The following is an 11,426-nucleotide window of genomic DNA, read 5'->3' on the forward strand; positions in this document are numbered from 1 at the left end:
CCCTTTACCATTATGTAATGGCCTTCTTTGTGTCTTTTGATCTTTGATGGTTTAAAGTCTGTTTTATCAGAGACTAGGATTGCAATCCTTGCTTTTTTTTGTTCTCCATTTGCTTGGTAGATCTTCCTCCTTTGCTTTATTTTGATCCTATGTGTGTCTCTACACATGACATGGGTCTCCTGAATACAGCACACTGATTGGTCTTGACTGTTTATCCAATTTGCCAGTCTGTGTCTTTTAATTGGACCATTTGATCCATTTACATTTAAGGTTAATATTGTTATGTGTGAATTTGATCCTGTCATTATGATATTAGCTGGTCATTTTGCTCGCTAGTTGATGCAGTTTCTTCCTAGCATCAGTGGACTTCACATTTTGGTATGTTTTTGCAATGGCTGGTACTGGTTGTTCCCTTCCATGTTTAGTGCTTTCTTCAGGATCTCTTGTAGGGCAGGCCTGGTGGTGACAAAAATCTCTAAGCATTTGCTTGTCTGTAAAGGATTTTATTTCTCCTTCACTTATGAAACTTAGTTTGGCTGGATATGAAATTCTGGGTTGAAAATTCTTTTCTTTAAGAATGTTGAATATTGGCCCCCACTCTCTTCTGGCTTGTAGAGTTTCTGCTGAGAGATCTGCTGTTAGTCTGATGGGCTTCCCTTTGTGGGTAACCCGAGCTTTCTCTCTGGCTGCCCTTAACATTTTTTCCTTCATTTCAGCTTTGGTGTAGTTGACAATTATGTGTCTTGGAGTTGCTCTTCTTGAGGAGTATCTTTGTGGTGTTCTCTGTATTTCCTGAATTTGAATGTTGGCCTGCCCTCCTAGGTTGGGGAAGTTCTCCTGGATGATATTCTGCAGAGTGTTTTCCAACTTGGTTCCATTTTCCCCCTCACTTTCAGGCACCCCAATCAGACATAGATTTGGTCTTTTCACATAATCCCATATTTCTTGGAAGCTTTGTTCATTTCTTTTTACTCTTTTTTCTCTGCATTTGTCTTCTCGCTGCATTTCATTCATTTGATCTTCAATGGCTGATACTCTTTCTTCCAGTTGATCGAGTCGGTTATTGAAGCTTGTGCATTTGTCACGTAGTTCTCGTGTTATGGTTTTCATCTCTATCAGTTCTTTTTTTTTTTATGTACCATTTTAGTTTTTATTAATAAAATAGAAACCTGTACTCAGACAACTGCTTCATTCTTGCATCTAATCTGACCATATATTGGAGTAGCAATTCTTTATAAAAGGACTTAGGTGAGAACTGTCAATATATCAGTTCCATCAAAAACTCTAGGTTGGAATATCTTAAAAAGAGTAAATTAAATATGAGAAAGCACAGAAATCTCTCCCTCAAACAAGAGGGGCGTCCTTTAATAGTCTTTAATATAGCTCGTTTGCAATTGTATGAAAATCCATCATGATCAATCATGTTGCACAATCCCTAAAGGATAAAACTGAGGGAACTCATGGATAATTTTCACAGCTTCATTGTAAAGTCCAAGATCAAAAGGATGGTTATCTTCTTTAAACTGGACATAAGATGTACACAAGATGGTGGCCTTGGCAGTTACTTTTCCAACCACTTCCATAATTCCAGAGATTTCTTCATCAAGGGGTTCCATCAACTCGATGGTTCCATTTTTTCCTTCTCCATCTGAAAAAATAAGCATTTTTCCAGTGGGATGAATCTTTTCCAGCCTCCCTATGAAGCAGACAGGCTTGTCGATGAACTGAGCTAGCATGCCGGCGTTGATGCGCGACCTCGGTAACTCCATCATGTCCACCATGATTATGGTCCAAGACTCTCTATAAGTTCTTTTAAGGTCTTCTCTGCATTGATTATTCTAGTTATCCATTCATCCATTCTTTTTTCAAGGTTTTTAGTTTCTTTGCACTGGTTATGTAGTTCCTCCTTTAGCTCTGAGAAGTTTGATCGACTGAAGCCTTCTCTCAACTCATCAAAGTCATTCTCTGTCCAGCTTTGTTCTGTTGCTGGTGATGAGCTGTGTTCCTTTGGAGGGGGAGATGTGCTCTGATTTTTTAAATTTCCAGCTTTTCTGCACTGCTTTTTCCCCATGTTTGTGGCTTTATCTGCCTTTGGTCTTTGATGATGGTGACGTACTGATGGGGTTTTGGTTTGGGTGTCCTTTCTGTTTGTTAGTTTTCCTTCTAACAGTCAGGACCCTCAGCTGTAGGTCTTTTGGAGTTTGCTTGAGGTCCACTCCAGACCCTGTTTGCCTGTATCAGCAGTGGAGGCTGCAGAAGATAGAATATTGCTGCACAGTGAGTGTTGCTGTCTGATTCTTGCTCCGGAAGCTTCGTCTCAGGGATGTACCCCGCCATGTGAGGTGTGAGGTGTCAGCCTGCACCTAGTGAGGGATGTCTCCCAGTTAGGCCACTCAGGGGTCAGGGACCCACTTGACCAGGCAGTCTGTCCATTCTCAGACCTCAGCCTCTGTACTGGGAGATCCACTGCTCTCTTCAAAGGTATCAGACAGGGGCATTTACCTCTGCAGAGGTTTCTGCTGCTTTTTGTTTAGCTGTGCCCTGTCCTTAGAGGAGGAGTCTACAGAGGCAGGCTGGCCTCCTTGAGCTGCAGTGGGCTGTACCCTATTCAAGCTTCCCAGTGGCTTTGTTTACCCACTTATGCCTCAGCAATGGTGGGCGCCCGTCCCCCAGCCTCACTGCCACCTTGCAGTTAGATCTCAGACTGCCGTGCTACCAGTGAGGGAGGCTCCGTGGGCGTGGGACCCTCCGGGCCAGGTGTGGGATATAATCTCCTGGTGTGCCATTTGCTAAGACCCTTGGTAAAGCGCAGTATTAGGGTGGGAGTTACCCGATTTTCCAGATGTTGTGTGTCTCAGTTTCCCTTGGCTAGGAAAAGGGATTCCCTTCCCCCTTGCGCTTCCCGGGTGAGGCAATGGCTCGCCCTGCTTCAGCTTTTGCTTGTTGGGCTGCACCAGCTGACCAGCACCGATTGTCCGGCACCTCAGTTGAAAATGCAGAAATCACCCGTCTTGTGTGTCACTCATGCTGGGAGCTGGAGACTGGAGCTGTTCCTATTCGGCCATCTTGTGCACCCCGCACCCCCCGCCCCTGTCCCCGAGTGATTTTCTTAATCCTGAGTTCAAATTTGATTGCACTGTGGCCTGAGAGACTGTTTGTTGTGATTTCCGTTCTTTTGCATTTGCTGAGACGTGTTTTATTTCCAATTATGTGGTCAATTTTAGAATAAGGGTAGTGTAGTGCTAAGAAGAATGTATATTCTGGTGATCTGGGGTGGAGAGTTCTATAGATGTCTATTAGGTCCACTTGGTCCAGAGCTGAGTTCAAGTCCTGGATATCCTTGTTAATTTTCTATCTCATTGATCTGTGTACTATTGACAGTGGGGTGTTAATATTTCCCGCTGTTACTGTGTGGGAGTCTGAGTCTCTTTGTTGGTCTCTAAGAACTTGCTTTATAAATCTGGGTGCTCCTGTATTGGGTGCATATATATTTAGGATAGGTAGCTCTTCTTCTTGCATTAATCGATCCCTTTACCATATTGTAATGGCCTTCTTTGTTTCTTTTGATCTTTGTTAGTTTAAAGTCTGTTTTATCAGAGACTAGGATTGCAACCCCTGCTTTTTTTTGCTTTCCATTTGCTTGGTAAATATTTATCCGTCCCTTTATTTTGAGCCTATATGTGTCTTTTCACATGAGATGGGTCTTCTGAATACAGCACACTGATGGGTCTTGACTGTTTATCCAATTTGCCACTCTGTGTCTTTTAATGGGGGCATTAGCCTGTTTACATTTAAGGTTAATATTGTTATGTGTGAATTTGATCCTGTCATTATGATGCTAGCTGGTTATTTTACCCATTAATTGACGCAGTTTCTTCATGGTTTTGATGGCCTTTACAATTTGGTATGTTTTTGCAGTGGCCAGTACTGGTTTTTTCTTTCTGTATTTAGTCTTCCTTCAGGACCTCTTGTAAGGCAGGCCTGGTGGTGACAAAATCTCTCAGCATTTGCTTATCTGTAAAGGATTTTATTTCTCCTTCACTTATGAAGCTTAGTTTGGCTGGTTATGAAATTCTGGGTTGAAAATTCTTTAAGAGTGTTGAATAGTGGCCCTCACTTTCTTTTGACTTGTAGTGTTTCTGCAGAGAGATCTGCTGTTAGTCTGATGGATTTCCCTTTGTGAGTAACCCAACCTTTCTTCTCTTGCTGCCCTTAACATTTTTTCTTTCATTTCGACCTTGGTGAATCTAATGATTATATGTCTTGGAGTGCTCTTCTGGAGGAGTATCTTTATGATTGTATTTCCTGAATTTGAATGTTGGCCTCTCTTGCTAGGTTGGGAAAGTTCTCCTGGATAACATCCTGAAGAGTGTCTTCCAATTTGATTCCATTCTCCCCATCACTTTCAGGTACACCATCAAAAGTAGATTTGGTCTTTTCATGTAGTCCCATATTTCTTGGAGGCTCTGTTCATTTCTTTTCATTCTTTTTTCTGTAATCTTGTTTTCATGCTTTATTTCATTAAGTTGATTTTCAGTCTCTGACATCCTTTCTTTTACTTGATTGTTTCAGCTATTGATACTTGTGTATGCTTCACGAAGTCCTTGTGCTGTGTTTTTCAGCACCATCAGGTCATTTATGTTCTTCTCTAAACTGGTTATTCTTGTTAGCAATTCCTCTAACCTTTTTTCAAGGTTCTTAGTTTCCTTGCATTGGGTTGGAACGTGTTCTTTTAGCTCAGAGAAGTTCATTACTACCCACCTTCTGAAGCCTACTTCTGTCAGCTTGTCAAACTCATTCTCCATCCAGTTTTGTTCCCTTGCTGGCGAGGAGTTGTGATCTTTGAGAAGAGAAGAGACGTTCTGGTTTTTGGAGTTTTCAGCCTTTTTGCCCTGTTTTTTTTTTCTTTTTCTTTCTTTCTTTTTTTTTTTTTAATCATCTTCGAGCATCTATCTACCTTTGGTTTTGATGCTGGTGACCTTCAGATGGGGTTTTTGTGCAGACGTCCTTTTTGTTGATGTTGATGCTCTTCCTTTCTGTTTGTTAGTTTTCCTTCTAATAGTGCGTCCCCTCTTCTGCAGGTCTGCTGGAGTTCGCTGGAGGTCCACTCCAGACCCTGTTTGCCTGGGTATCACCAGCGGAGGCTGCAGGACATCAAAGATTGCTGCCTGTTCCTTCCTCTGGAAGCTTCATCCCAGGGGGGCACTTGTCAGATGCCAGCTGAAGCTCTCCTGTATGAGGTGTCTGTTGACCCCTACTGGGAGGTGTCTCCCAGTCAGGAGACATGGGGGTCAGGGACCCACATGAGGAGACAGTCTGTCCCTTAGCAGAGCTTGCGCGCTGTGCTGGGAAATCTGCTCTCTTTAGAGCCGGCAGGCAGGAACTTTTAAGTCTGCTGAAGCTGTGCCCACAGCTGCCTCTTCCCCCAGGTGCTCTGTCCCAGGGAGATGGCAGTTTTATCTATAAGCCCCTGACTGGGGTTGCTGCCTTTCTTTCAGAGATGACCTGCCCAGAGAGGAGGAATCTAGAGAGGCAGACTGGCAACAGCTGCTGTGCTGAGCTGTGGTGGGCTCTGCCCAGTTCCAACTTCCCAGTGGCTTTGTTTAAATTGTGAGGGGAAAACCCCTCCTCAAGCCTCAGTAGTGGAGGGTGCCTCTCCCCCAACCAAGCTGGAGTGTCCCAGGTCAGCTTCAGACTGCTGTGCTGGCAGTGAGAATTTCAAGCCAGTGGATCTTAGCTTGCTGAGCTCCATGGGGTTGGGAAAATTTCAAGCCAGTGGAATTTAGCTTGCTGAGCTCCATGGGGGTGGGAAAATTTCAAGCCAGTGGATCTTAGTTTGCTGAGCTCCATGAGGTTGGGAAAATTTCAAGCCAGTGGATCTTAGCTTGCTGAGCTCCGCGGGGGTGGGATCCACTGAGCTAGATCACTTTGTTCCCTGACTTCAGCCCCCTTTCCCAGGGAGTGAACGATTCTGTCTCTCTGACATTCCAGGTGCCACCGGGGTATGGGGTATGAAAAGAAACTTCTGCAGCTAGCTTGGTGTCTGCCCAAATGGCCACCCAGTTATGTGCTTGAAACTTAGGGCTCTGGTGTTCTGGGCATCTGAGGGAATCTTCTGGTCTGTGGGTTGTGAAGACCATGGGAAATGCGTAGTCTCTGGGTTGGAGTGCACCATTCCTCACAGCAGGGTCCCTCATGGCTTCTCTTGGCCAAGGGAGGTAGTTTCCTGATCCCTTTCGCTTCCTGGGTGAGGCAACACCCCACCCTGCTCCTGCTCGCTTTCGTGGGCTGTACCCACTGTCTAACCAGTCCCAATGACATGAGCCGGGTACCTCAGCTGGAAATGCAGAAATCACCGACCTTCTGCATTGATCTCACTGGGAGCTGCTGTCCGGAACTATTCTTATTCAGCCATCTTGCCAGCCACCCCGGCCTTCATTTTTATAGAGGCATAGTATTAAAGGAGTGAACTGCTACTTACTATGAATTTCAAAAAGGTAATGAGAGAGTCTTTTATCTCTGGGTAGTTCCCTCTCCATGTCATTTATACATCATGATTTGGAGAGTTTGGCACTAAACTTGTCTTGATAATGAAAAAGGTTGAGAACCATTCAGCCGATGTCACCCTGGGCATCAGATGCATATTGCAGTTGAAATCCTTTAGTCTTTGCCACTGGAGCAGGACCATCTGGTAGGATTGTACAAGTTGTGCCCTGTCATTAAGACCCTTGATAATCTGACTCCAGTAAGTCTTCTGTGCCTTGCCTTTTACTTTTCTATATTCTATCCAAACAAGTCTGTATAATGTTTCCAAACCATACCATGTACTTCCCCTCCTCCATACTTTTGACTCCTACATAATAAAAAATAAATGTGTAACTTTTGACTCACAGAAATTAACCTCTAGTAACCTATTGTTAACCAGATGCCTTACCAATAAATAAAGTCAATTAACACATAATTTGTATGTTATATGTATTATGTACTATATTCTTACAGTAAAGTAAGCTAAAGAAAAATGTTATTGTCATTAAGAAAAACATAAGGAAGAAAAAACATATTTATTAAGTGGAAGTGGATCACTATAAAGGTCTTGCATCCTCATCATCATTGAGTAGTTTGAGGGGAAGGAAGAGGAGAGAATTTGGTCTTGCTTTCTCAGGGGTGGCACAGGTGGGGCAAAATCTGCATATAAGTAGACCCTGGAGTTCAAACCTGTGCTGTTCAAAGGTCAGCTGTAGATGCTAGTTTAAAAAGACACATATTCACAAAAGATACCTTTTTAGTGGAAATTGCATTATTGACAAACCTGTAGTCATATATAATGTTGAGAAACAGCAGCATGAGTATTAGGCTACGAAGCAATTGGTTGTCATTTCTGAACACAGTATGCAGTTTCCCACTCCTTGCCTTAGAAAATAATGTTCCATCTGCCTAGAATATGTGTTGCCCCTTTCCTTGCCTGGCAACCTTCTAGTTATCTTTCAAAACTGCCCTTAAATATTATCACCTCTGTAAGGACATTGCTGTTCCCTAGGCAGAATTAGTCACTTCCTCCTCCCAATCTGCCTGTATGAAAGCCCATATAGTACTCCTGCACTCCACTGTGAGGTCCCCTAAATAGGTGCCATCTGTTTAGCCCCAGCTTCAAAAGTGCTTAGGTGCTCCAACTGTTTAGAGAATGAATGAGTTAATGAATAATACAGAAACCCCAAAATGATCAAAAGTCCAGATTTTTGAAAGGAATGATAGGCTAACATCCTCCCTTACCTAACCATTTGCTAGTTGTGGTTTCTGTTTTGTATTATTTTAATACAAAATTAAACATGTGAAGTTTTGTTTTCAATGCTTGTCTGAAGTCCCACTAGAAGACCATTTAATTAAAGGGAGGGCCTGAAGAAGGGGCCTAGGCAGTTTGTATTTGGGCAAATGCAAATTAATCCCTGATCTCCATGCTAGAAATGCAAATTAATCCCTGATCTCCATGCTAGAAGGTTCTCTTTAGTACTAATCATATTTTGTCTGTCGGAGGAGTCTCAATGATCTGTACACAATTCATTCTATCGTTTTCCCTTCAACCAGTTCTTAGAAAATGATTTACAGGAATGTTATTATTTAATTTATTGAGGGAAAAAAAAACATGTTCTACTTCCCCAGTGGCATATACTATATATAGATTTTAAGGTAGATACTTCTAGAGTCAGAAAATGGATTAATACTTCCTAGCAACATACTGCAATGAACTAGTAGCACTGACATTTTTGTTGTAACTTCTTTGTTATTAACTGTGGAAGTCATAATTTGATATAGATTTTTATTCCATGTTTTTGATACTCTTGAAAATGATGTTTTTAATTTCAGTTACCAGTAGATTTTGTACCTGTTTTCCTGTCTTTTTTTATTTTTATTTTTTTTATTTCTACTGTTTGTTACTTTCTTCCTTCTTATTTGCTCATTATTTTCTAATTTCTTAAAGTGGAAACATAGGAATTTTACTTGAAATATCTTTTCAAATGTGTACATTAAATGCCTTAAATTCTTCTCTAAACACTGCTTTGTATCTTAGCTCAGTCTTTCATAACAAAATACTGTAGACTGGGTAGATAACAGATATTTATTTTTCACAGTTCTGGAGACTGGGAAGTTCAAGATCTAGGTGCCCCCAGATTTGGTGCCTAGTAGAGGCCCCCTTCTAGCTTGCAGAGGGCTTGCTGTCTGCATCCTCATGTGACTGAAAGAGATGGAGTGGAGTGGGGAGAGACAGGCTCTGTCTTCCTCTTCTTATGTGGACACTAATTCCATCAATAGTGGCCCATCCTCATGAACTCATCTAAATCTAATTACCTCCAAAAGGCCTCACCTACCTCCAATGCTAAAACATTGGGTGTTAGAACTTCAACATATGAATTTTGGGTGGTGTTATGCCCAGACCGCTTATTCCCCAGAGAAGACCACCAGAGTCCGGAGTCAAAGCCAAGCGGCAAGGATCTTTATTACAGGTTCGAACCTGGAACTTCCTCACTAGTCATGAGACGAGCGAGAAAGTTCCTTAACTGGGCTCTAGACAGCATTTTTATAGTCAGGGGTAAACAGGTACAGAGTCATAGGGGAATTTGTACACATCAGACTTAGGATTGGCTGACATTTGAACAAGGTGATTTGGCTGATTATGATCGGTTCCCGCCATTTCTGGTATTTCGGTTACATTTTGAAACACTGATGACGTTTATCAGGGGCTTGCAGGGTAGGGGTAGGGTAGGGGTAGGGCGGTCACATTTTGAAACACTGATGACGTTTATCAGGGGCTTGCAGGGTAGGGGTAGGGTAGGGGTAGGGCGGTTACATTTTGAAACACTGATGACGTTTATCAGGGGCTTGCAGGGTAGGGGTAGGGTAGGGGTAGGGCTTGTTTTCCCGGTCTGCTCACCTGGTCTGTTCTGCTTTCTAGATTCCTGGAATTGTTTGCCTAAGTTAGTTCGGGAGTTGTTTTGCAGCCCTGGTCCTTGCTGTCCTGGTCCCTTTCAGTGGCACAAGCATTCAGTTCATAACAGCTTCCAAAAGTTTGATATCTTATGTTTATGTTTTCAGTGAGTAAATATTTATGTCAAAATATTTTCTACTTTTGTGATTTATTTTTGAACTATGGAATATTTAGAAGTGTGCAGTATAATTTCCAGATATTTTGGGTTTCTAATATTAATCTGTTGATTGTTAATTAATCTGTTAATTGATAGAAATCAATTGCTAATTGAGTTCTATTTTAATCCCATTGTAGTTTGGAACATAATTCCTATTATTTTAAACTTTTAAATTTATAATGATTTGTTTGTTGATCCAAAATATAGTTTATCTCAATAAATATTTCATTTATACTTAGCAAGAATATGTATTCTGTTTGGGGATAGAGTATCCTATCAATATCAGTGAGGTCAAGTTGGTTGATATGTTGATCATGTTGGCCTATATCTTTACTGATTTTATGTCTTATTTTATCAATTACTGAGAGAGGAATATTGAAATCTCATCTATAGTTGTGGATGTGTCTATTTCTCCTTTCAGTTAATTTTTTTTTCTGTATTTTAAATCTCTCTTATTGGGTACATACACATTTAGCATTATATCTTTTTGCTGAATTGACCCTTATATCATTATGTTACATACCTTGACTTCTGGTAACATTTCTTATTCTTTAGAGCGTCTACTTTGTCTGATATATAGCTTCTCCAGGTTTCTTTTGATCTGTATTTGCCCGGTAAATCTTTTTGTGTTCTTTTAAACTAATCTTCAGTAAGGTTTTTAGAGATGTCTATGGTTGACTCTTGCTTTTTAAAATCTCATATAACAACTTTTGCTTTTTAATTGAAGCATGTAGATCTGTGTTGTCCCATATATGTAACTACAGTTGGCCCAACATATTTTCAGGTTCTGCATCTGCAGATTCAACCAACCACAGATTGAAAATATTCAGAAAAACATATAATACAACAATTAAAAAACCCCACAAATTAAAAAATAGAGTGTAACAACTATTTATATAACATTTACATTGTATTAGGGTTATAAATAATCTGGAGATGTTTTAAAGTGTATAGAAGAATGTACATAGGTTACATGCAAATACTATACCGTTTTATATATGGGACTTGTGCATCCTCAGATTTTGTTATCCACAGGAAGTCCTGTAAGCAGTCCCCACAGATAGTAAGGGACAACTGTATTTAAATGTAACTTAGTTAAAATTAAAATTTAGTTTCTTAATCACAGTAGCCGTTTTTAGTGATCTCAATATATGTGGCAGGTGGCTACAGCATTGGATACTATGGCTCTAGAACATAGGAGGATTTACTGCCCCTTGTCTTGATGGCAGCTGAATGTTGCTTTGTGTCTGCAGGGGGTCAGAGCAAACGCTTTCTTTGTCTCTGTGAAGGCATAAGGTATAGGAGGGCTTCCTGACCCTCTGTCAGTGGCAGATAGTTTTTGCCATATATCAGAATGTAGTATCTGGCCTGTGGCCCTGAGCCAAAGCAGTGCTTGCCACTAGCAGATAGTTTGAAGGACTGCCTGGACAGAACCGATTTATCAAGACAGAGGAATTACAATGGAGAAAGAATAGTTCATGCAGAGCCAGCTGTGTGGGAGACCGGAGTTTTATTATTACTCAAATCAGTCTCTTTGAGCATTCGGGGATCGGAGTTTTTAAACATAAGATAGTTTCTTTTGCTGTGCAGAAGCTCTTTAGTTTAATTAGATCCCATTTGTCAATTATGGCTTTTGCTGCCATTGCTTTTGGTGTTTTAGACATGAAGTCCTTGCCCATGCCTATGTCCTGAATGGTACTACCTAGGTTTTCTTCTAGGGTTTTTATGGTATTAGGTCTAACATTTAAGTCTCTAATCCATCTTGAATTAATCTTCGTATAAGGAGTA

At 41.2% G+C, this 11,426-nt stretch overlaps 2 protein-coding genes across 2 annotated transcripts in view; one reads left to right on the plus strand and one right to left on the minus strand.

Moving 5' to 3' along the window:
• WDR70 (WD repeat domain 70) overlaps window positions 1–11,426 on the plus strand; it is a 383,095-nt gene that overhangs the window by 279,644 nt on the left and 92,025 nt on the right. The gene's annotated exons all lie outside the window — the stretch shown is intronic.
• Window positions 1,136–1,794, minus strand: LOC105513501 (replication protein A 14 kDa subunit). Its single transcript, XM_011944377.1, has one exon. It carries the CDS (start codon window positions 1,779–1,781, stop codon window positions 1,416–1,418), a length of 366 nt encoding a protein of 121 aa, XP_011799767.1. The 5' UTR covers window positions 1,782–1,794; the 3' UTR covers window positions 1,136–1,415.

The sequence above is a fragment of the Colobus angolensis genome, unplaced genomic scaffold (assembly GCF_000951035.1).
Source record: "Colobus angolensis palliatus isolate OR3802 unplaced genomic scaffold, Cang.pa_1.0 Scaffold230, whole genome shotgun sequence".
In the NCBI taxonomy this organism is placed as follows: Eukaryota; Metazoa; Chordata; class Mammalia; order Primates; family Cercopithecidae; genus Colobus; species Colobus angolensis.

Bases quoted from the DNA above. Each gene is read 5' to 3' on its own strand.
- LOC105513501 (XM_011944377.1), bottom strand. From the start codon at position 1,781: ATGGTGGACATGATGGAGTTACCGAGGTCGCGCATCAACGCCGGCATG.